This window comes from Encephalitozoon cuniculi, chromosome I (assembly GCF_000091225.2).
Source record: "Encephalitozoon cuniculi GB-M1 chromosome I, complete sequence".
NCBI classification, from domain to species: domain Eukaryota; kingdom Fungi; phylum Microsporidia; family Unikaryonidae; genus Encephalitozoon; species Encephalitozoon cuniculi.
This window is the reverse complement of record NC_003242.2, coordinates 123,905-146,487: the sequence shown is the minus strand read 5'-3', so window position 1 is coordinate 146,487 and position 22,583 is coordinate 123,905. Positions and strand designations below refer to the sequence as shown.

The 22,583-nt window shown below is 48.2% G+C and overlaps 19 protein-coding genes across 19 annotated transcripts, besides 1 other annotated feature; 12 read left to right on the top strand and 7 right to left on the bottom strand.

The window, feature by feature from the left end:
- Positions 1-33: 33 nt before the first annotated feature.
- On the top strand, positions 34-588 carry ECU01_1220 (guanylate kinase; the record flags this gene model as incomplete). Its single annotated transcript, NM_001415208.1, has 1 exon — positions 34-588. One exon carries the CDS (start codon positions 34-36, stop codon positions 586-588), a length of 555 nt encoding a protein of 184 aa, NP_001402210.1.
- A 34-nt stretch (positions 589-622) lies between these two features.
- Positions 623-2,389, bottom strand: ECU01_1210 (dynamin; the record flags this gene model as incomplete). The annotated part of the gene is made up of 1 exon (NM_001415207.1): positions 623-2,389. One exon carries the CDS (start codon positions 2,387-2,389, stop codon positions 623-625), a length of 1,767 nt encoding a protein of 588 aa, NP_001402209.1.
- An 80-nt stretch (positions 2,390-2,469) lies between these two features.
- On the top strand, positions 2,470-3,600 carry ECU01_1200 (uncharacterized protein; the record flags this gene model as incomplete). The annotated part of the gene is made up of 1 exon (NM_001415205.1): positions 2,470-3,600. The coding sequence occupies one exon, from the start codon at positions 2,470-2,472 to the stop codon at positions 3,598-3,600; it is 1,131 nt and encodes a 376-aa protein (NP_001402208.1).
- Positions 3,601-3,686: 86 nt separating this feature from the next.
- Positions 3,687-4,814, top strand: ECU01_1190 (uncharacterized protein; the record flags this gene model as incomplete). Its single annotated transcript, NM_001415203.1, has 1 exon — positions 3,687-4,814. One exon carries the CDS (start codon positions 3,687-3,689, stop codon positions 4,812-4,814), a length of 1,128 nt encoding a protein of 375 aa, NP_001402207.1.
- A 7-nt stretch (positions 4,815-4,821) lies between these two features.
- On the bottom strand, positions 4,822-5,973 carry ECU01_1180 (uncharacterized protein; the record flags this gene model as incomplete). Its single annotated transcript, NM_001415200.1, has 1 exon — positions 4,822-5,973. One exon carries the CDS (start codon positions 5,971-5,973, stop codon positions 4,822-4,824), a length of 1,152 nt encoding a protein of 383 aa, NP_001402206.1.
- An 82-nt stretch (positions 5,974-6,055) lies between these two features.
- Positions 6,056-7,915, bottom strand: ECU01_1170 (uncharacterized protein; the record flags this gene model as incomplete). Its single annotated transcript, NM_001415198.1, has 1 exon — positions 6,056-7,915. The coding sequence occupies one exon, from the start codon at positions 7,913-7,915 to the stop codon at positions 6,056-6,058; it is 1,860 nt and encodes a 619-aa protein (NP_001402205.1).
- Positions 7,916-7,979: 64 nt separating this feature from the next.
- ECU01_1160 (uncharacterized protein) lies at positions 7,980-10,988 on the bottom strand (the record flags this gene model as incomplete). Its single annotated transcript, NM_001415196.1, has 1 exon — positions 7,980-10,988. One exon carries the CDS (start codon positions 10,986-10,988, stop codon positions 7,980-7,982), a length of 3,009 nt encoding a protein of 1,002 aa, NP_001402204.1.
- A 35-nt stretch (positions 10,989-11,023) lies between these two features.
- ECU01_1150 (cyclin K-like protein) lies at positions 11,024-11,611 on the top strand (the record flags this gene model as incomplete). The annotated part of the gene is made up of 1 exon (NM_001415194.1): positions 11,024-11,611. The coding sequence occupies one exon, from the start codon at positions 11,024-11,026 to the stop codon at positions 11,609-11,611; it is 588 nt and encodes a 195-aa protein (NP_001402203.1).
- A 13-nt stretch (positions 11,612-11,624) lies between these two features.
- Positions 11,625-12,752, top strand: ECU01_1140 (uncharacterized protein; the record flags this gene model as incomplete). The annotated part of the gene is made up of 1 exon (NM_001415193.1): positions 11,625-12,752. The coding sequence occupies one exon, from the start codon at positions 11,625-11,627 to the stop codon at positions 12,750-12,752; it is 1,128 nt and encodes a 375-aa protein (NP_001402202.1).
- A 63-nt stretch (positions 12,753-12,815) lies between these two features.
- ECU01_1130 (S8 serine protease) lies at positions 12,816-14,213 on the top strand (the record flags this gene model as incomplete). The annotated part of the gene is made up of 1 exon (NM_001415191.1): positions 12,816-14,213. The coding sequence occupies one exon, from the start codon at positions 12,816-12,818 to the stop codon at positions 14,211-14,213; it is 1,398 nt and encodes a 465-aa protein (NP_001402201.1).
- Positions 14,214-14,221: 8 nt separating this feature from the next.
- Positions 14,222-15,655, bottom strand: ECU01_1120 (uncharacterized protein; the record flags this gene model as incomplete). The annotated part of the gene is made up of 1 exon (NM_001415190.1): positions 14,222-15,655. One exon carries the CDS (start codon positions 15,653-15,655, stop codon positions 14,222-14,224), a length of 1,434 nt encoding a protein of 477 aa, NP_001402200.1.
- Positions 15,656-15,705: 50 nt separating this feature from the next.
- Positions 15,706-15,990, top strand: ECU01_1115 (cytochrome B5; the record flags this gene model as incomplete). Its single annotated transcript, NM_001415185.1, has 1 exon — positions 15,706-15,990. One exon carries the CDS (start codon positions 15,706-15,708, stop codon positions 15,988-15,990), a length of 285 nt encoding a protein of 94 aa, NP_001402199.1.
- A 107-nt stretch (positions 15,991-16,097) lies between these two features.
- On the top strand, positions 16,098-16,694 carry ECU01_1110 (uncharacterized protein; the record flags this gene model as incomplete). Its single annotated transcript, NM_001415182.1, has 1 exon — positions 16,098-16,694. One exon carries the CDS (start codon positions 16,098-16,100, stop codon positions 16,692-16,694), a length of 597 nt encoding a protein of 198 aa, NP_001402198.1.
- A 93-nt stretch (positions 16,695-16,787) lies between these two features.
- Positions 16,788-16,979: a sequence feature.
- A 72-nt stretch (positions 16,980-17,051) lies between these two features.
- On the top strand, positions 17,052-17,705 carry ECU01_1100 (uncharacterized protein; the record flags this gene model as incomplete). The annotated part of the gene is made up of 1 exon (NM_001415181.1): positions 17,052-17,705. One exon carries the CDS (start codon positions 17,052-17,054, stop codon positions 17,703-17,705), a length of 654 nt encoding a protein of 217 aa, NP_001402197.1.
- A 43-nt stretch (positions 17,706-17,748) lies between these two features.
- ECU01_1095 (uncharacterized protein) lies at positions 17,749-18,027 on the bottom strand (the record flags this gene model as incomplete). The annotated part of the gene is made up of 1 exon (NM_001415180.1): positions 17,749-18,027. One exon carries the CDS (start codon positions 18,025-18,027, stop codon positions 17,749-17,751), a length of 279 nt encoding a protein of 92 aa, NP_001402196.1.
- A 60-nt stretch (positions 18,028-18,087) lies between these two features.
- ECU01_1090 (uncharacterized protein) lies at positions 18,088-19,854 on the top strand (the record flags this gene model as incomplete). Its single annotated transcript, NM_001415179.1, has 1 exon — positions 18,088-19,854. The coding sequence occupies one exon, from the start codon at positions 18,088-18,090 to the stop codon at positions 19,852-19,854; it is 1,767 nt and encodes a 588-aa protein (NP_001402195.1).
- An 88-nt stretch (positions 19,855-19,942) lies between these two features.
- Positions 19,943-20,863, top strand: ECU01_1080 (uncharacterized protein; the record flags this gene model as incomplete). Its single annotated transcript, NM_001415178.1, has 1 exon — positions 19,943-20,863. The coding sequence occupies one exon, from the start codon at positions 19,943-19,945 to the stop codon at positions 20,861-20,863; it is 921 nt and encodes a 306-aa protein (NP_001402194.1).
- A 127-nt stretch (positions 20,864-20,990) lies between these two features.
- ECU01_1070 (uncharacterized protein) lies at positions 20,991-22,190 on the top strand (the record flags this gene model as incomplete). The annotated part of the gene is made up of 1 exon (NM_001415175.1): positions 20,991-22,190. One exon carries the CDS (start codon positions 20,991-20,993, stop codon positions 22,188-22,190), a length of 1,200 nt encoding a protein of 399 aa, NP_001402193.1.
- Positions 22,191-22,319: 129 nt separating this feature from the next.
- Positions 22,320-22,541, bottom strand: ECU01_1065 (uncharacterized protein; the record flags this gene model as incomplete). Its single annotated transcript, NM_001415173.1, has 1 exon — positions 22,320-22,541. One exon carries the CDS (start codon positions 22,539-22,541, stop codon positions 22,320-22,322), a length of 222 nt encoding a protein of 73 aa, NP_001402568.1.
- Between the last annotated feature and the right edge of the window lie 42 nt (positions 22,542-22,583).

Genomic DNA, 22,583 nt, shown 5'->3' with positions numbered 1-22,583 from the left:
GACACCTACTTTGTCCTCCTTATTTTTATGCCCATGATTGACGGTGTTCACCTAGTGCTTACTGGGCCTAGCGGATCTGGGAAGTCTACCATTATAAGCCACGTCCTGTCGAAGTTTCCGTTCGAGTTTTCGGTGTCCCACACGACCAGGGCACCTAGAAATGGAGAGGTGAATGGGAAAGATTACTTCTTTGTAACAACAGAAGAATTTGAGTCGATGGTAGAGAGGCAGGAGCTGCTTGAGTATATCCAGTACAACGGTAACTACTATGGAACAGCAGCAGCTCAGCTGAGGAACCCCTCGAAGACTGTTATACTGGATTTGGAGTACGATGGCGTTCTGTACTGCCGGAAGAATTGCCCAAACTTTGTCATTATATACATCTACTGTGACAAGAACATTGCCTACGAAAGGTTGAAAAAGAGGATGGGGAGTGAAAACAAGAAGGAGCTGGAGGGGCGGATGAGGCTGTACGAAAAATTTGATTCAATTAAGGATAGATGTGACTATGTCATCGACAATAGCCATTCCCTTGAGAAATCTAAAAGGGAAGTTGAGGAGATCATATCCAAGACATTCCGATTCTAGCAAGCACGGCTCTTTCATACCATTTGCCGGAAAATCAAAGGGTTCCCAGGGTGTAGAGTGCATTCTTCAGTATTTCCACATCCCTGCCAAGGATGGTTCTTTCGTGAGTGATTTCAGGGCATTCTGCTAATATCGAGTCCTCAATCTGCAGTTCTGAAAGCATCCCGGGAAGCTTTGAGTCCATGTACTCGCACAAGTGGTGGTAAGCTGCTTTGAAAACGTAGTTCCTCATTTCTTTGTTTACAATTTCAAGATACGACGCTGCCAGCTCTCTTATCAACCCAGCTTCAAGAGCCTTGTCGGCAAACGATATCTCCCTGGAATTGAACATCCCCAGAATCCCAGACTCGCTCTTTGGTGCTTTTCGCAGAATCAGGGCCAATGCCCTCCCTCTATCAAAGTCCGGATGGTCTACATTGATGTATGACGACTGGATCGACGAATAAACGCGTATGCCGTCGACCAGTCTATCTCTCTGCTTGTCCACATGCTCACAGACCACACTGTTAAGCCTTTTGCAAAGTGCTCCAAACCTTGTGCTTGATATAGACCAGATCTCGTCAACGAGCAGCTTCACAACGGAATCGATCTTTTCCAAATATATCTCTGTCATCGTCCCTATGTTTTCTCGCACCACGTCATAGAAGACAGCCTCGGATATGAATAGATACGAGGATCTATTCAGCCTGGAAGGCAAGCCTTCAAAACTAGCTGAAAATCCATCTTTTTTGAATATCTCCTTAAACCCACTCAAAAAGCTTGAAGAGCTCCTGACGAATATCCCATTTCCGGACTTGGTGTGCTTGAATATCCCCAGAACCGTTTGGTGGTACGCCATCACAAGAGAGCGCTCGTTTTTCATGGTGCTGCCAGACCCTATCTCACGGAGCCGTTTTGCCTTATCATTCAGCTGGTTTCTTACTGCCATCTTGATTCCCGGAATTGACTCCATCGCCATCTTGTAGAATATCTCATTCAGTCTCTTCACCAGATAGCTAGATCCTATGTTTGGATATATCTGGCTGTACACAGGGCTTTCCTTGAAGTATGCAGTCTCCCTAAGGATAGCTTCTCTTACAGAGACACCTTTAGCAATGTCCTGCTGTCCCTTGTTTATTACACCGACATACCCAAGACTCAGCCTCGGGCTTTTGTTGAGGAGAATGCTCATGCAGTCTGTCCCGGAATCCATCAAGTCGATCTTTGTGACAACTCCCAGGGTTCTTTTCAGCTGAGGATCTGCTTTCCTTGCTATTTTCAATGCCTCGTTTGTTGCTATATCTGCATTTGCATTTATAAGCGCCAGAATTATCGAGGACTCTTTCGCTGCATAGCCAAGAACCATGTTCTCGATCTGCATCTCAATGTCTTCGGGCTGCTCCCCGATGGGAACCTTTATAAGGCCTGGGAGATCGACTAGCGTCATCTCCAATGTGTCCTTTATATTGACAAATGCAGTTATCGGCCTGCTGCTGATTCCCTTATTGAGCCCGCATATTTCCTCCATTCTCTTTGTGATGATCGAGCTTACCGCAGTGAAGTCCCAGACCGGATCTGCGACATGATCGAATACCACGCTCTCGGCCTTATCTCTGCATCTCCTAAGATGCAGAATGACCGGGCACCTTGTCACCAAGTTTGTGCCACGCGGCAAGATTTCCCTTCCTACTATCTGCTCAAGCACACTGCTCTTTCCACTGCTTTGGGATCCTATGGCTACTATTTGCGGCATGCTGATTCCAAGGCATGACACTGCAGCAGCAATATCCTGCAGACTGTGTATCTTTTTGATGTTAACCATGGGGTATCGAGCAATGGCTGGGCAGACAGTCTTATAGACCAAGAGGATTTATATTGTTGGACGCCCAATTCAGCCCTGAAATGAGGGAATCGATTTTCACAGGGAAGATTCCTATATCCTGTCCAAGCGAAGATATTCCATGGCAAATGAAGTGCGATATCGTGCGGTCTGATGACAAGATCGAGATCAGGCTCATAGACACAAGGGACATTTTTACATTCTACTTCAGCACCATGTCTCCAAGCGACTTCTATGTGATGAAAAGGGAGCAAGACATTATTGTTGACTATGAGAGGTTTATATCGGTTCTGGTGAAGATGTTCCACAGCCTGCAGGGCGGGAAGCTAAGAGGACTATTTTCAAAGGAAACAAACAAGTTTCTGTTTGTTGAGAAGGACGAATTCAGAAACATAGTCAGGCTGGAGCTGAAGTTCTCGAAGCCGGACGAGACACATTACAAGATGTACCTGGGGGATATGATAAGCAGGATGGAGTCTGAAAATGTGAAGCTCATTAAGGAAAACGGGATGCTGCGGGATAAGTGCAGGAGTGGGGAAAAGGAGCTAAGGGACAGGATCAGGTACTTAGAGGAAGAGACAATGGTGGCACAGAAGAAGATAGATAAGCTGTACAAAGAGAACGAGGTCCTGAATGAGAAGGGAGATACCTGGAGGGCAGAGGTTGACAAGCTGAGCAGTAAGGCCTATGACTTGGAGAAGGAGAACGGTAGGCTGCAATATGAACTAGACAAGCTCAGGTTGCAGGATGTAAAGAACTCTGGTCTGATTGAGAGGGCTCAGAAGATAGAGGATGAAAGCAAGACTCTCCGAGAGGAGGTAAACACGGCAAATGAAATAATAAGGAAATACAGCGAGGAGATAGCACAGATGAAGAGTGCGATGGATGGAAATGAAGAAGCATCAAAAGATCTTCGGGTGAGCAACAAAAAGTACAAGTCCGAGATCGAGGATCTCAAGAAGAAGGTGAAGGGAATGGAAGAGAAGACGAAGAGGATGAAGGAAGACCTGAGGGCGAAGGAGGCCAGGATAAAGGAGCTTGAGGCCGAAAACATAGGGCTTGTGAAGAAGCTTGAAAATGCTCAAAATGTTTACAGCCATTTCTATAGCAAAAACATCGAAAACGCCACGTCGATGAACTACTCCGACAATGAGAGCATTTTCTCCATAGCCCCTGAGTCCTCACCCCATTGAAGTCTCCTCAGCCGTGCGGTGATGAGAGCCCTTGTAAAGACCTATTTAATAAAGCTTCTTCCGTCTCAGGTTTCAGAGCCCACCACATGATTGGCTGGTTCGTGGAAAATAGCCTCGGGCTATTCCCACCTATTCTGGAAAGGCGATTGAAGAGAACGGAAATAGGAAAGAGAACCCCAGCTCCCAGTGCAAAGGAGTGCTCTGTATCATACATGCTCTCCATTGTGCCCAGGACAGGAACACCCAGTCCTGCCACCTTGATAGTGAAAGGATATCAATGGAATGGTGGGGTTAGGGCCAAAATAAACTTCTCAACTGCCCTGGATGCAGAAGACTGCTACGTGGTTAGGGATGTACGAAAAACCAGAATGACAACCTTCTCGTGCCATGACAAGACGGTGCTTTATATGTTTATTGTAGATGCCAGCGGGAAAACCTGCATGTATTACACCCAGTTTAGAGGATGCCATTCCCTAAGAGATCCAAAGACACCACTGTATAGAGTTGAGCTATTCCACAAAGACGGATTCTACAAAATAGACGAGGAGCCGTCTCACGATCTGACACTCAAGTCCATAGACATCAGGAGCAGGCACCAAGGCCTTCTCCATTGCTATTGGGGCATTCAGGATGCGGAGGTGAAGCAAAGTAAGCATCCTGTTAATCTTGAGGTAGAAGGAGAAAAGTATCGTATACATGGTTTTTGCTGCATTTTCTGCATTAGGGAGTTTGAATCCATCGGCTCTCTGACATCCCACATCAATCGTATGCATTTTAGCTACAAATGCATCCAAAATGGCGAGACTCTTCTTTTCAGAAAAGAAGAGGCTGGCTCCTTGCAGGCTGGCAAAACCCTGATTTATTTCTCTAAGAGGTATACGAGGAAAAGACTGGGAGTTAGGGCAGTCCCAACAGTAGGGCAGGAACATGAAAGCCCTGTCAATGGAATTTGGTCGATAGAAAACCTCTCAAATCTAATCAACAGAGACATCAGAACAAATCCAGGCCTTTCAGAGCATTCACTTGCCCTAATGGAAAGATGGAATGTCCTTAGGCTCCACGGAAATGCATTGGGGGATGACATAGTCAGATTCGCAAGGCAAGAGAAGAATAACCCGTCGATAGTGCACTTCCTTCTTGTTCTGTACCATAAGTCTATCGTGAATCCAAAGGAGTTTATCGAGCTCATCTATTCCTTACTTGAAGAGGCTTAGAGCAGGCTCAAGAGTTAAATAGCCAGTCCATAATCTCATCCACTGTTACATCTCTTCTAAATGCCGATGAAGATCCAGGCTTATACTTGAACCTGAACTTCTTGGGGCCCTTGTTTCTGTCGGTCTTCACCACACTCTCCTCCTTCAGCTTTACATTCTTGATGTTGTATGTTTTCACTATCTCCCTTAGGTGGTCCAGGCTCCTTTTATCTGTTCTGTTCAAATCATACTTCTTGAAATAAGGGAGGACTCTTTCGTTTAGGAGATCACCCCTGGGCTCGTTGTAGTGCTCTGCCCTCCTTATATCGGCCTTTCTGCTGTTGCACCCGTTGTACTTTGATAGGACTATGTATCTGAACTCCTCCGGGAGAAGATCTGCAATGGATGTACCTTCGCTTATGTCTCTGATGCATCTCATTACACCAGTGTTATATGGAAATGAGCTATGGCATAGGGACAGCACACCACTGGAGTACATGTCCTCGTATGCCCCCCACCCAATGTACCTTGACAGAATCAGCTCGGTTGCTCTGTATTGGCCTATTGGGATCGACTTCTCCATCACTGGGCAGCCCGAGCTCGCCAGCACCAGGCTACACATCTGAAGGTGATTTATTATCGCCCGGAAATCCCCACCAGAATCTTCCACCATCCTTGTCAGGACAGAGTTGTCAACCCTGATTCCCTCTTCCCTGCAGATCCTTTCTATGCCCCTCCTGATCTCATCTATTCCAGGCCTTTTGATCTCTAGAGTATAAACATCCTTCAGACGTACTTCATTTGATGTCATTACCACCGGATGTGCCAACCTCGTAGAAGATGCCAGCCTGCCCACCTCTATCAACGGATTGCCGTCTATTTCGTCAACAAGAATCAGATTCTTCTTTCCGTTTATCGTCCCTCCGCTGTCCAATATCTTACTCACATACTCAGAATCGCTGCTGGCATTAAACTCGACGAGATTCATCCCAAATACGGATGAAAGGACATGCGCCAATGCCGTCTTTCCTGTTCCTGGTGGCCCACATAGCAGGAGGATCCGTCCATTGCTAGGATAATCTCTCAGCCATCTGAGAGCGTCGTGATGAACATCTCCCTTAAATACCAGCTCCGTGTATTTCCTTGGTCTATACTTTTCTGTCCAGAGCGCGCTTCCCATTTTCCAGGGATACTCCCAATTCACAGATCCTTGATGATTGTTGAAAGGTACGTACGTTTATTCTAATCTAAGAAGGAAAAGCTCACTCCTGGGCCTTTTTCAGGAAAATGGGCATTGGTGGAAGGATATATTCGATCTCAAGCTCCTGCAGAGCTCTGTTCAGGAATGACAGGAATTTGGTCTTTCTTCGAAGATACAGCTCAAAGTTCTGCCAGCTGCTCTTGTACTGCATGTAAACCTTCATATGAAGCTTCGAGGCATCCTCGATGTACTCATGGTTCAGCATCATGTATTCCGTATAGTCCTCCGGGTTGCTCTTGACAAAGTCCTCGATAACCTCCTTCAGGCGGATTAGCTTCTTCTGGTTGGTCCTGCTATTTATTTGAATTCTATGGGACTCAGCCATGATTCCACTCCTCCTGAGGTTCTTAATTGCCTTTTGCGCCAGCACAGTGTTGAGAATGGTTATATAGACCCCATCCCATCTGTAGAACACAGTCGAAAACACATTCAGCTCAGACACAACCAGATTCTCCTCCACACCCTCCAGCGTCACGAAGATCCTGTCTCCGATGTCGTATGGATGGATGAAAAACAGGAAAATTATGCTGCTTATCACGCTGGAAGAGAACGAATTTGAGATGAACTGTGTTCCGAAAAATGCCGAAATCACACCAATGGTCGTAACACCCTCTCCTCCGGCCTTGATATATAGCATTGCCAGAAGAATCCCTGCTATCATCACCTTGAGTCCAAACGCAACCTTGTCTATAGCAGAATTCATGTGCTCGAGATTCTCCTTGAGAAAGTATCTCTCTCTGTACGTTCTCTCGATAAAATCTGCCAAACTGGCTCTTGTGAACTTGAATCCCTCCTCAACGCCAATTTCCTTCATCAAAAACTTGAACACCTCTGGGTTGTAGAAGTACAGCGACAGGTCAGACATGGGCCCAATGACCCCATCTTTTCCAACCATCTTGCTTGCCTTGCTTCCAGCCTTGCTCTTAAGCTTCTGCGAGATCTGTATAACGCTTCCTCGAATGGTGCTGGACCGCCGCATCAGCCTCTGGAATTCCTTGAGGAGAACCCTTTTCCTGGGCAGGTCGAGTTCGTTTGTGGGCTCGTTGTAGCCATACAGGTCTTCCATGTACTCATTTATCGAGGAGACTGCATCGCTTTTATACATCATCTCCTGTGACCTGCTGAGTCTAGGCCTCTCTATTCCCCGGCTCCTTCGGTTGTCTATGACCCCGAGGAGATTGACAAATGCATCTTCGGAAAGCACTCTTCTAATCCTCTTGATGTATACAGAATAGTTGAAGTTCATCGAAATGGACCTGTGGAATATCTTCACGGCTCCAAGCATGAAGGTCGTTATCAAGAGGCTGCTGAACACGTCGCTGAGAAACAGGTCCATCCTCTGCTTGTTGTCCACACAGAAGTCCAGATCCCGGAGAAATGCCAGGAAAAACCCTGCACTGAGGATGATTCCTACAGAAATGTGCTCAGAAAGCTCGTTTGTGTAGTAAAAGAACGTGTTCAGGCTGTTCGATCTCTTTAGCCCAAGGAAGCTCATCTTGAAAAGAGCAAAGTTCAGGACCATAAAGACAAACACGCCCATGGAGCACACAAACAGGACGTCTCGGACCCTGATGCTGGACACGTCTCCACTTCTGTCCTTGACATCCACATAAAGGCCCCAGCAGCAAATCGCAAGTATCGACAGAACGACGCCTATCAAGAAGATCCATCCTGTTCTCTGGTGGAGAGTGTCTGCTGCACTGCTCTTCAGCTTTTCAAATGGCCCTGTGCTTTCCTCCTTCCCAACCTCGTACTTTGCATCCTCGGCAGAGTAGCTTTCAGACTCATTGTGGATATAGTTGTGGCTATCGCTGTCTCCCGTGTCAAAGTCAAACTTTGCACTCTTCATGGTCTCATTCATTCCTTGAGGGTGTTTCCTCTCTCCACAAACATAGGTCATAAATATTTTATTCCGTCGTATGGTGCTACTTAATTCTACATATCCTCGACTTTCCGTCCTGTAGGTATACCTTGAATATGCTGTTTGCATTATCAAACATCCCGCTCTTTAGAGACACAACCACGAACTGGGCATTTCCAAACTCGTTCCTTATGATTTCCCCAATGCCCTGTGTGTAGCTCAGATCCAGTGCAGAGTCGATCTCGTCGAAGATGTAGAAGGAGGATGGCCTGTATGTCAGCATCGAGAATATCAGGCAAAGAGCCACAAGAGACCGCTGCCCCCCACTAAGCTCGCTCAAGGATTCCTTCCAGTTTCCAATCTTGACCCTCAGGACATACTCCCCATTCTTTTCCTCAATCCTTGCATCAGACTCAGGTATGAAGTACCTAAGAAATCTTCCCAGCCTTCCATTGATGTGCTTGAATGCTTTCAGATTCTCCCTGTGCCCTAGATCATCAAATCTCGATACACTCTGTACAATTGCAAGCCTGTCCTTTTCCAGCTTCTCCATCTTCTCTTTCACTTCTGCAATCATCAGCTCATTCCGCTCAAGTAGATCAAAGTTCGCCGGGTCCATCGTACTTCTCTTTGCACAGCCCAGTCTCGCAATCTCTCCTGCAACCGTCTCTAGCTCCTTTCTCAGTGCAGCCTTTTCCTCCGGGAACATTTCCACCCTTCCGATCAGGAGGTGTCTGGGATCAATCCCCATAGACTTTGCCGTGCTGCAAATCTCTTCGGAAGGCAGAGCGTCTCCATACACCTGCATCTTGTCGCAATCAGCAACCTGCTTCAGCTTCTTCTCAACGTCACCATAGACCTTGGTGATTTTGCCGTGTAGCTTCCCGGTGCTCCGGATCAGATCCCTCTGCTTCAACTCAAGCCCGCCCATCTCCCTCTCGCTCATTCTTCTTGCATCGTTCTCAACGTCATGCTCCCCAAGAATTCTTTGGTAGGACAGTATCCTTTTCTCGCATTCCCTTGCCTCTTCCTCATTTCTTCGGATCTTCTCTTCAATCTCTTTTATTTGGTCCTCCACTCTCCTCTTTCTTTCCGCAAACGCATCCGTCTCATTCTTCTCTCGCATCCCCTCAACCATCTTTTCCCGTACTGCCCTCAGCTCCTCCTTTATGTTCATCCCGCTCTCGCACAGCCCAGACAATATCGAAATCCGTGTGTCAAGAGATCTCCTCTCCTCCTGAAGCCTTTTCCTCTTTTCATCCAGAGCCCTTCCCCTCAGGAGATTGGTATACTCCTGTCTCAGCAAGTCAAACTTCCTCTTGTTCGACTCCAGGGATTCAAGAAGTCTTTCTGCATCTTCCACATCTTTCCTACCCACTGCATCGGCCCTGAAGCTCGACTTCCCCCCAGTAAGCGTTCCTTTCGGATCATACACAGTCCCATCAACCGTTACACACATCACCTTGTGCTCAAAGCAGACCCTTCTGGCTATCTCCTTGCTCTCAAATACAAAGAAGTTGCCAAAGACAAACTCAACAGCCTTACGAACACTGCCATCAAACCTCAAAAGATCAACCATGTTCATTCCGCCCTTGGATCTTATCTCCTTCGCAACGCCCGGAGAAAGACGGAACACCCTTATCTTCGAGAGCGGTATCACACTTACATTCCTTTCCACAGTACTCAGTAAGAGTCCCCCAACCTTCTCATCACATGTTATAACATACTTTCCCCGGGATCCCATCACCGTATGCACCGCCTCAAGATATTTCTTGTCACACACCTCAATGTTTTCCTCAACAGTTCCAAGGACTCCCTCCATAAACGGATAGTTGATCTTAGACCGCAGCGTCCGGGCCCTTTTTCTCGCCTCTTCAATCTCCTCCTCAGAAACCCTGAGCCGTTCAATCTCATCCAGCCTTTCCTGCGAAAAAGTTTCTGCAGAAATAGAGCTGAGCTCAAACTCAACTCGAGACCTCTGGAACTTGAGCGCTGCAAGCTCCTCAGCCTTCCGCAAAACATCGTTCTCTCCAGAATCCATGTTTCTCAGGCTTTCCACAAGCATCCTTTCCTTTTCAAGCAACTTGCTTAGCTCCATCATTGGCCTTGCATCCCCCATCATTCTCAGCTCTTCCTTCTTCATCTTCAGCCTCTGCTCCAGTCCTCTGCTTCTCATCTCCTCCAGCTTTTCCCTTTCCCCGTCAATAGATGCTTTGATCCATACAACATCGACTTCCTCCTTCATCCCACAAATCTCAGAAATCCTTTTCTCAACAGACTCCAGGCTCTTCATTTCCGCACCATAGCTCTCCAAACACCTATTCAAGACATTCACATCCTCTCCTATCTCGTGAAGAAGCAGCTTCCGCTTGATCTCCCGTTCTCTTTCTATTAGGACCCTTCTCTTCTCATCCAGGTCTCTGGTCTCAAGAAATCTTGTCCTCTCCTCTCGAAGCTTGTCGTAAAACGGGGAGATCCTCCTTCTCAGCATCTCCCGGACCTCTTTGAGCTTCTCTTCTTTTCTTTCAATCATCGCCATTGCTTTCTCCTTTTCCCTCTCGTAGCTCCATGTCCCGGCAGTCTCCTCAACCAGCCCCCGGAGATCCGAGCTCTTCATACTCAGAACCTTTGTTATGTGCCCCTGCATCACAACAGAGGAAAGCGATCCCCGAGACACGAGGCCCATCGACGCACACAGCTTGCCTAACGTGGAGAACGAACACAGATGGTTGTTTATGTAGCACTTCGTCCTTCCCTCCAGGTCAATCGTTCTGGAGACGCAGATCTCGTCATGGTGCTCATACCCAGGGGGACTTCGGGCCTTTTCCCTATTACACATCACAACACTCACCCTGCACTCCTTTCTGTGGGCATTGATCAGCTCCCTGGTGTTGTTAGCTCGCAGGGCCTTTGTACTCTCGAGCCCAAGAGCAAACAGAATCCCGTCAAGCACATTAGACTTCCCGGACCCATTCATCCCGGTTATTGCGTTGAAGGACCTGTCGAGGTTGGCTACAACAACCTTTTCCTCATAGCACTTGAATCCATCCAGGACTATCTCCCTGATAAACATCCAAGGGATAGATAAAAATCCATCAAATCCCTGCTATGGAATCCGTGCTCAAAAACGATATTCTTGAAGGGAACAAAACAATCCTGCATCTCGCAAGACTTCTTTACATGCCATACAAGTCCAAGATAGTGGCGCAGATAATATTCCACCATGCATATCCAAAGCTTTTCAAGAAGGAGAGCTACAACATAGTTGCTCTCGTCTGTGTTTACCTGGCATCGAAGATCAACGAGACACTGATAAAGATGGAGACAATACTCGATGCAATCCCAAGAGCCACAAGCATGGGCACGACCCCCCACAGAGAGCGGCTTATAGCCATCGAGTGCAAGGTGATTGAGCTGATCGAGTTCCAGTTCAACATCAGGCCCGCGCAGCTCTTCCTTCTGAGAATCGGAAAAACGTTGAATACGGATGTCCTGAGGAAGCTTGCGGTTCTCGACGAAATCCATGGCGATGGAAGGGTGAATCTGATTAAGTACTTCAACGGGGTGTATGAGCCAGAGATGGTTGCCCTGAGTGTTTTGGACGATGACGAGCTCATTCTCTTTGAGTGCTTCTTCGGGGTGGCCGTGAGCAGGGTGCTGGTTGAGGAAATAAGATCGGTGTTACTAAAGAAATGAACACGCCACACCCATGCATGTTTTTAGGAGCAAGGAAGAGGCTGTGAGCCATTTACGGACAAAGTTTACGGATGCACACGAGGTCAGGGAGCTGATGAAGAGGTACAACATCTCGATGAAGAGAGGATGCTACAACTCATACGAGGGCAAAGTGATCGACGAAGCCATACGAAGGTTTCTGAAGGAGCATCGGCTTGAGATGAGGAACTTGCATGCCTTCTTTCTTGAGGAGGAGCCAGAGTTTCCAATAAAAGATCTTTTGGTGGAGGTGAGCAATGCGCTTGAGCAGAGAACAATGAACTCTGTATGGGTTTATGTATCCTACCACTATCACCCGTACATCGATGCGAAGTGGGAGCCCGAGAACGAGATCCAGCTTCTCAATCTTGTCAGGGTCCTTGGATTCAAGTGGAAGGAGATATGCGGAATAATGAACAAGACCTCTCGAAAGTGCATTTCCAACTACTACAGGATAATGGGGTTTAGATACCTGTATAGGAAGAGCTTTAAGATGCCTGAGGGGGGCATTCCCACCACAAACGAGGAGTGGGACAGGTTATGCGAGAGTCTTAGGACTACTCGAAAGAGGCTGTCACATCTAATCAACGGGTACATATCAAGCAAACTAGTTGTTCCCTTCTGGAACGAATACAACAACATGGCCCTGATGGGATATGTGATACTCCACAACCACTTCTGCTCCGTGGACATCAAGGTTTCTGAGATTCTCAGGGTGATAGACGAGGGGAGTGCCGAAACCTCGGGTGGGGAGGGAGTAAGCAGGGAAAGGATACACGAGGAGATATCGAGGTTCATTCCTGATCTCGGGAGTTACAAGCTGGACATTCCAATTGATGCCGAGGATATTTTCTGGAGAACCATAAGGCTGTTTGTGCAATTTCCTTCTGCACTACTGAGGTCGAGGTTTATCCAGATAACAAAGGTGTATGGAATCAGGACGTTTAAGGATCTGATTGAAGTGTTTCGAAACCTAGCTGTCGACTGTTACCTGTACAAAGTAAAAGATAGGCTTAAGGACGAAGTGAACAAGATTCTGATCCAGAAGAGTACGAGACGAAGGTCTACCAAGGAGCTGGTGGAGGGAGACTATGGCAGTAAAGCGGAGAGATCTTGCCGTTAGTCATCAAAACCAAGCGTTTCAAACGGGAAATAAATACATGGCGAAGTAAATAGCTGGAGCGAGATGATTCTGGCTATCATATCTTTGTCTGTGGTGATATGCAGAGAAGTAAGTGATTATATTGTTATGTTTGACCAGGATCCAAGCATGGACAGGGCATCGATGAAGGTATTGTACAACATGAACATTCATGAGGCCCAGAACATCCTACGACCCGATGAAAGCATTGGAATAAAGATGACGAATGGGTTTGTGGCTCGTATGAGCGAGTCCACTGCCGAGAGGATGAAGAGGCACCCGAGCGTGAAGATGGTCGTCAAGGACAGCCCTGTGGGAATCAGTGGACTCAAGTTTGATGTTCCTGGAAGCGATGATCGGAGCGGCATTGTGATGCAGAGGCATGCGCCGTGGGGGCTGGCCAGGGTAGGGGGGAGTGTATCTCTGGTGCATGGAAACTACTGCTATCCTATAAACTCAGGGAAGGGTGTTGATGTCTATGTCCTAGATACTGGTGTGGAGATCGAGCATCCTGAGTTTGGAGGAAGAGCTAGGTGGGGGGCCAACTTTGTCCCGAAAAGCCCAGATAGAGATGAGCATGGCCATGGAACGCACTGCGCAGGAGTGATTGGAGGCAAGAACTTCGGAGTGACTAAGGAGTCGAGCATCATTGCCGTAAAGGTTCTTGACAAGTATGGGTCTGGGATGACCTCAAGACTCCTACAGGGGGTGGACTTTGTCATTAAGGAGCATGAAAAGAAAAAAGACGAACTGTACAATGCTGCTGCAGATGAATATCTCAGTTCCGGCGGGTCTTCCGACATTGAGATAGAAATGGATGGATCTGAAAGCTTCTCCTTTGTCCAGCCAGAGACGCCATCAATACAGCGCCTAGTAGATGCCATTTCTCGGAAAGCCTTGCAGCCAAAGACGGTTGTCAACCTCAGCGTCGGAGGTTTCAGAAATGCAGCACTCAACTTTGCCATTGAGTATGCGTCGAGGCTTGGGATTCACTTTTCTACCGCTGCTGGCAACGAGCATGAGGATGCATGCGACTTTTCTCCAGGATCGTCAAGAGCAGCCATCACAACGGGTGCATCCACATATAGGGATACAGTTGCGTTCTTCAGCAACTTCGGGAAGTGTGTGAATGTCTTTGCTCCGGGAGTGGATATACTCAGCTCGTGGATAGGAGGGACACAGAAGATAGTATCTGGAACATCCATGGCAGCTCCGCACACTTCAGGAGCCATAGCAGCATATCTCACATACTACGACTACGACCCCCACATGCTCAAGAGCCGCATCATAGGCGATGCCCGTCTCATAGAGGATGTCTCTGAGGACGACTATGACGGCACCACTATATGGCCCCTCCCATCGCTGTTCAACGCCAACAAAAAGAAGCTTCCAATTCTGTCCATGGAGAGGCTGTTAAGGAGAGTCAGGAATAAAATGCGGTGATATATTGACTAGCCTTTAATGACCAGGCATGGCTTGAGACGGCAAACCTTTTCTGTCAGCCCGACCCTGTCGCTTAGGTCAACAACTCTATTGACGTCCTTGTAGCACCCAGGCGCTTCTTCAACGACCCCAAGGTCACTTGGACACCTGAATACTATGTCCCTGCTCCTTAGAAGATCGCAGACGCTCTCATGGGTAAACAGGGTCTTTGACATGCTTCTGGAAAGGACACGTCCTGCCCCATGGCATGTCGACCCAAAGCTCAGGTCCATGGACTTTTCTGATCCACACAGAATATAACTGTACGTTCCCATCGACCCTCCCACCACTACAGGCTGTCCTATCTCCCTGTACTTCCACGGAATGTCTGGATGGTGCGGAGGAAATGCTCTGGATGCCCCTTTCCTGTGCACAATCGCGTCATACTCCACCCCATGAACCCTGTGCTTCTCTATCTTTACAATGTTATGGCAAACATCGTAGACCAGCTCAAGCCTTGACCCCGGAAATACCTTTCCAAATGCCTGCCTGGCCTTTTCGGTTACCATCGCTCTGTTGACGAAGGCAAAGTTTGCTGCACATCCCATAGAGAGAAGGTATTCTTGAGACTCTTTCGAGTTATAGGGGGAGCATGCAAGTTGACTACAATCCAAAGCCTTTCCTGCCATCTTCATCAGCGAGCTATGGCACACTCCGTGCCCAAGGCCTCGGCTTCCAGTGTGTATCATCACGACAATCTGCCCCTTCCCTATCCCCATTATGCCTGCCTTTTCTGCATCATACACCTCGTCGACATACTGCACCTCGAGATAGTGGTTTCCAGACCCAAGGGTTCCAAGCTGATTCAATCCCTTGCCCTTCGACTTCTGACCGACAAAGCGGCTGTCTCCAGCCATGCATCCATTGCTCTCGCAATACTCGACGTCCTCGTCAGATATTTCCTTTGATTTCAGCAGATAGCCCAGTCCTTGCTCTAGAACCGAGTTCAGCACGTCTAGCCCAATCCTTGATCTCCTGTCACTACCCATTCCAGTGGGTATTATGTTGAACAGCTCGTCGGCAAGGGCATCTGCCTTTCCCCTGAACCCGCCGATGTCGAGATTGGTTCTTAGCGCCCGAACCCCGCAGTTGATGTCGTATCCCACACCTCCAGGGCTTACAACCGACTCTGGGTTGTTTATGTCAAATGCAGCAACGGATCCGATGGGGAATCCATACCCCGTGTGTATGTCTGGCAGTCCTATGACATCGCCAATGAGCCCCGGCAAGGAGCAGACATCGGATATCTGACCGATGGAGGATAAGCCCTTCCCAGCCTCTAGCTCAGACATTAGAGGCTTTCTTAGCTCCTCGTCAACATATATGGTTGCCGATGTCCTCATGGATTTGTTAAAGGACGGACTGACTTTAATGTAAAGACTGCTTTGCTCTATACCTCCCATTAAGGGACAAAATTTGCTTAATCAATGTGTTCTCAGCCCTAGCATCTCCGATGGACTTGATAAGATGGTCCAGGGAAAAGCACCGAGATCCGTCTTTTGCGCCGCTGACTGCAGATGAGGTGTCGAAGCACAACAGGTCGGACGACTGCTGGATTATAATGGACGGGGTGGTGTACGACGTCACGGATTTCCTCCGGCTGCACCCTGGAGGAGTAGATACCATCATGGAGTATGCAGGAAAGGACTGCACTGATGCATTCAACCAGGCGCATGGGTACATAAACAAGAACGAGTTGCTGTTCAACAGCATTGTTGGAGTAGTGGTGGAGCGATGAAGGAGATTGAGGTGCCGTCAATGTGGGGTGTGATGGTGGGACTTGAATGAGGAGTGTGGATGTAAACATTTAAATTTCCTGCAAACAATTGGTAAAGCCCATAGCAGATGCTTGAGTTTATGAAGGATGGGGAGGTGATCCACACCGAGGAGCTCCAGAACGTGGATCCGCTGACGTTGGAAACCTACGAGGAGCTTCTGTCAAGTACTGGGTCTGTTGTATTTTGCATTCTTGTGTGTGAAAATACCAAGCACGTGTACTTGGCAAGCAGTATTGTTAATATGAGGTATACGGTTTCTGGAACAATCCGAATATATAAATTGAGGGATCCGTCGACCAGAAACGAGGTCAAGGACATCCTGTACTTTGAAGTTGTTCGGAACCCTCTGTATCTGAGGATACTTAGGGACATCCAGAAGAGCAATCTCCTGCGAGGAAAGGAGGAGACCGGGAATGGAGCGAAGGACGGTGTACCGAGCTCTAAGGAGTGCGGGTCTGTTGTGAGGGCAATGTTCATAGGAAACGAGATTGATCTGGTGTGCAACACGGATCTTCAGAAGAAGGTGTTTCTGAATGGAGAAAAGGGGGGGTCATTTGCCAATACACTTCTTGGGGGAGTTGTGTTTTTCCTGTCCTTTATTCTGCTATTTTTCTTCATGGTGTGTTTTTTCTACATCCTGCTAAGATTTGTGCTGCTCATATGACATCTGTATAAACCTACTGTTAAGCTCCAGAATCTTCTGATTTTTGGGAATTTCAGGTTCCCGAATATTAAAGTGGCTAAATGGAGCCCCCCTAAAGTCTCATGATGACAATTGCAGATAAAAGGAAGTCCATTGCAGCATCTAAAGATGTCTAACCTTAACTTCCCACCTACTCGATGTACCTTGAATGGATAATCTTCCGATGCACTGCGCTCTCTGAGTCAAAGGCTTGCCCTTGCTGCATGTGCATATTCTGTAATCTGAAGACTTTGTAATATTTTATTTAAGTTTTCTCTATATCTCTACGATTTTGAGCAGTCTTCAGGATTCCTAGGCAACAAAAGAAGAGCCCTTGGAATGGACTTTCTATCTGAGGATGGGGATGTCAAAGGGTTGTTTGACGAGAGGGTCCGGATTCACAGGAGAGACGTGCTTTCGAACATCACGAACAAGTTGGGAGAAGTGCCTGGACCCCACGGGCAGGAATCAGGCGCCTCGGATGCGGGGACTAGTGGAGGAAAAGAGATTGTGGTACAGACCGTGTCCAAGGATGTGACGGGGCCTAGAGGCGAGGGCAGAGGCAAGGTTGTTTTCAAGGACTTTATTGGAGACTCAGGCGAGGAGGCAAGGGCTGCAAAATTTGAGGATGGAGAAGATGGCAAGGCTGCCATGCTCTCTAGGATTCAGAAGGAATTTGAAGAGCTGAAGGAGGCGCACAAAAAGACACTAAGGGCCCGGGGGAAGCTAATAAGAGCAATGGAAAAGGAGGTGTCTGAGATGAAGCAGAAGATGGAGTCCAGGAAGAAGGCGGAGGAAGAGAGTCTCAGAAGACAGTATGATGAAAAGCTTCAGAAAAGAAAGGAGATGTATAAAAAGATCTGCAAGGAAAGGATCCTTGAATACAAAAGAAGGCTTGACGAGGCCTATAGAGCAAAGGCCTTGGAGCTCAGGAAGAGGTGCGAAGCGCTGAAAAGGATAAAAGAGCTGCACAAGGGGAGGCAGCCAAGGTAGGGATCTCCCAGTCCGAAATGTTTACTAAATCCCGTTTTGCACTCTATTTCTCCTCTGGGTCGTAGTAGACCCACTTCTTTGTGTCTAGGGGGCAGACGTTCTTTGAGCTCAGCCACCTTGTTATGCAGTGCGTATGAAATGCATGATTGCAAACCCCCCACGATACCTTGCATTCGCCATTGTTTGTCATGCCGTTCTGGCATTCGACACATGTATCCATTATATGGTTTCTGCATATTGCACAGGTTTCGATCTTCATGTCCAGAGACCACAGGGCGACCAGGTTCCATTTCTTCAGCTTTATTATCTCTTTGTTCTCCATGGGGTTTGTATACTTGAGGGGTTATCCGCTTGCCCCACTTAGACGCTATTCTAGGGCAAGATGGAGAACGATGAGGGAACAAGTAATCTAAGAGGCAATCCCAAAGGGAACGAGATGGAAAGGGAATGTTTGTACGATCGAGACATACAAGACTCGGGAGGGCGCCGGGGTGTGTGGCAGAAATCTCAAAGAATCCGTGGATACAGAGGAGGGACGAGCTCTGGGAGTCACTTGTGCAGGAGTGGGGGAAAGCGGAGTGATAGAAGCGGGTGCGAGCGAGGGAGTTTTCCGATGAAAGGGAAGGCTGTGACAGGAGGACGATATGAACTCAGGATGAGCGAAGACATAGGAGTCCAAGGGCCAACCGGAGAGGGTGGACAACAGGGAGAGAGATGCCAGGAGGAGGTTTATGTGGATGCAAAGGAACGGGACAGTAGCAACAGGAGGTGTTCTGTGAGGCCTGCAAACGAGGTGTTTGGTCGAGAGATGTGCCGCCTACACTCTTCGCCGTTAGAGGATGGGAAAGACAGGATTGAAAAGATAGAAAGTATGCTGCGCAATGACCTAGCGGATGGCATTGTTGTTGATGTTCCTGGGCCTGAAATAGTGCCAGTTCTGCACTTTTTTGAGCGATGTGCCGAAGTCAAGGTGTTTAGAATGAGCGGCTTCAAAGGCTCTACATCTCCCGAGGTAGTTCCGGAGGCTTCTGATGCCAAGAGGATGGAAAGGCCTTTTAGTGTAGAGACGAATCTGAGTGGAGAGTTTGCGGAAAAAGCAGAGGAGAAGAAGAGTGACGGGAAAAAGAAAAACAAAAGAGGCGTGAAGAGAAATGGAGAGAAGGGAACTGGTAGTGGAGGGAGAATATACGGCAAAGACTCGGAGACCGACTGTGGCAGAGATGTGATGCCTGAGATCCTAGAGGACTGTAGATACAGACACTTCCTGAAGAGGGTCTTTCCATCAATGGAGAGAGACGATGAGCGAGTTCTGAAGTACATTGTCGACCAAAGACTCATGCTCGAGCACAGGGCAAGGCGCAACAGGGCAGAAATTCCTGAGCTTGGCAGCATGCCTGCTCAAGCACCTATGGCGATCATTTCCTCGATCCCGAAGATCTCTGGAGCCGGGCTTTCTGAGGAGGAAGACAGAATTGCCTCTGACCTTATCCTAAAGTACAGGAACAACTTCAAGAAGATCAAGGAGCTTGCTCCACAGCTGGATATCAAGAAATGCATCCTGAAGTACTATCTGATGAAGGACAAGACGTATGGATATATAAAGCACAAATCTGGAAGGATTTCCGACTCTGAGGTTAAGCTTGTAGTTGAGAGCCAGTGGTCTGAGTATGAAATGAATGTGTTTGCTCAGCACTTCAGGATGTTCGGAAGATCATGGGCGAAGTACCAGTCGCTGATAAACAAGTCTGAGAAAGATCTGAAGATGTTCTTCAGGTACTACACAAAGTTTGTCCTGCCTCCGGGCGGGAGCTCTACCGCGGCATCTGCACCTGTCCGAAGGGTCTCGATCAGCAAGGAGGACGTGCTGAGGAAATGGACGATAGACGAGAGGCAAGTGTTTGCCATATACTTTCCATACTACAACAAGAACTGGGTGTCCATGGCGGCATATTTTCCATCGAAGACCTCGAGCGATCTACGGCAGTACTACAATAGATATTACAAGGGGCTTAGCTACAACGAGCAGAGGCTTGAGGCCAGCCTGTATGACTTCGGTAGGCAGCTTACGACGCCTCCAGCAAGGCACATTGGAAGCCCCAGGGAAGAGGTTGTGTTCTGTACGACGGCAGGGGTTCTGTTCAAGAAGTAGCTGGAGCACCGGGAGGCTGCAGGGATTAAACTCTTTGGATCCGACCGGAAGCAGCTGGACGATTTTTTGCAGAAAAAATTGCCCTCTGATGGAGACATACAACGAGTATCTACTGGAAAAGATATGCGAGATATTCCCGCGCAAGGAGGTCGAGGCGTTTATCGAGGAGAGCGAAAAGCAGAGGCCCATGACCATCCGGATCAACACCCTCCTGAAGGGTAGGAAGGATGTTTTGAAGCTTCTGAGCGGAAGGGGAGTGGATCTCGATGCTCTCAGTTGGACTGACAGCGGATGTGTTGTCTTCAAGTCGTCTGTGCCGATTGGAGCGACGCCCGAATATCTTGCAGGATACTACTGCCTCCAGGGGGCGGCATCGATGCTTCCTGTGCTCAACATGGATCTTAAGGAGGGGCTGACGGTTGTCGACCTGTGTGCGGCACCCGGGGGGAAGACGACGCACATTGCGGCATTGATGGAAAACACGGGTGTAATCTATGCAAACGATGTGAACGAGGAGAGGATTGCGGGGCTGAAGAGCAACATACAGAGGATGGGTGTTCGAAACTGCATAGTGATGAATATGGATGGAAGGAAGGTAAATGTTGGAAGGGTGGACAGGGTCCTGCTGGATGCTCCGTGCTCTGGCACCGGGGTGATATCGAAGGACCCTTCTGTAAAGACCAGCAGAACAAGAAGCGAAATAGATAGAATGGTTACACTGCAAAAAGAGCTTATACTTCATGGGTTTGGGATGCTGAAGCCCGGGGGGATACTGATGTACTCCACATGTTCTGTGCTTGTCAAGGAGAATGAGGAGGTTGTTAACTATCTTCTCTCCAAGTGTCCTTCTGCCAAGATGGCCGAATGCGAGATAGACATTGGAAAGGATGGATTTATGAGCTTTAAGGGAAAGAACTACAACGGGTCTCTTAAGATGGCCAGGAGGATCTATCCGCATGTGCACAACATGGACGGGTTCTTCTATGCAAAGATTCTGAAGAAGTATTAAAAGTTTAATGTCCCGCTTTGGATGCATTGATGAGATGAGTCTTGAAACGTTTATCCTTGGGTGAAACCGGTTACAGAAATATCTGATATCTATGGGGCAAATGGAGGGCTGGTAAACAAAACATCAGATGATAGGGCAACTGAGTTTGGTGGCAGTACTTTGGAGCTGTGTCAAGGCAACAGATACGGGAAATTCACTATATTCGATTCTTCCGTCAAACTCCCCTCTCTTTGACCAGGGGCTTGTGGGCTCTGTGCCCCAGGTGCAGACGATCAATATGCCATCTAGCAAGCCTGGGCAGCTGCTGTCGTTCACGCCTGACGGAGGAATCGGAAATGGGGCCCAGATGGCCATGTCTCCCATAACCCTTCAACCCCCAGGGAGTACCCAGTATGCAAACACATGCGATCTGTCTGAGAAGAAGGAGCAGTTCAAGAAGTGTCTGTCTGACCAGCTCGGTAAGTTCAAGAACATACTGGAGAACTGTAGAAAGGCCCTGGGAGAAAACGCCAAGGAGTGCTGCATTGATGAGAAGTGCCTTGATCTTCTTAACGGAGGAAATTCGTCTTGCAACGGAGAGGATGGCGAAAAGGCCTGTAAAGATAAGAAGTGCCGGGACAGGATTGCAGACGAGATCATGAACAACCTCAACATGGACCAGCTGAAAAAGTCCCTGCTAGACTCCCTCAAGGGAAGCCTGAAGAAAATAGGGAACAAGCTTGGAAGCCTAACATCATGCAGCAGAGGAGGGGAGAACTGCGACGAGGAGGAGCCCAACAGCGCGCCTCCTAACCTGTCTTCTCTTGGACTTGGAAAGGATGTCCCATCTGGTGTACTGATATATCCCATGGAGCAGAGCAAGTACGAAGCCATAACCAACATTCTGGACCGCCGGGAGAAATTTCCCCGCCAGGGAAGTGCAGAGCAGCCAGAGGTACAAGGCAATCCAAGGGGCCCCCATGAAAAGGACCCTGCAGAGGACTGGAATAGACAGCATTTGCCGAAGCGCAGAGGTCGCCGCAGCCGGAAGGCAAGGCTTAGGAATAGAGAAAGTGAGGATTGGAGCGAGAGAGAGGAATCCTCAGGTAGTTGGAGGGCAGACCATGATGGCCCAAGTCCCAGGCCTCGCTCCTCCAGGAGCCCTGGCATGCCATGTACAAGGGAAATGTGTGCAGATATGGATAGATACGACTCTCCAGCCATAGGAGAAGAGTGCGCCAAGTATTGCAAGGACTACAGAAGGAAGGACATCAAGAAGAGTGACGACGAGGGGAAGGAAGAGATCAGCGAGCTGACAAGTGATTCATGCTACGACGAGAAGAAATGACATGCCCATTCCTTGCAGCATAGACCGCTGGCAATGTTAAGAGATGATATCTTAATATCTGGTTGTATTGTAGCAACCTCATTGATTGTAAGAATACCACTTTGCTTCCCCCAACCAGAATAAACCCGTTTAATTATTTATTCTCTTGGAGGCTTGGTCCTGACGCTCCCACGGGGTAAGCCCGAAGTCGATTGGAAATGCCTGATCCCTGGCAAGGGGGATGGGGGCCTCTTCTATGTCCTCGTCCTTTATATTTGTGAACGGCTTGGCAGTTAGTTCTATGGTCGTATGGCCCAGAAGGCATGCATCCAGAAATGCGTCCGTGTAATATGTGTGATCCATGTTGAACATGGGCTGTGGAGTGCCCCGGTACAAGTGTGGAAGGATAAATAT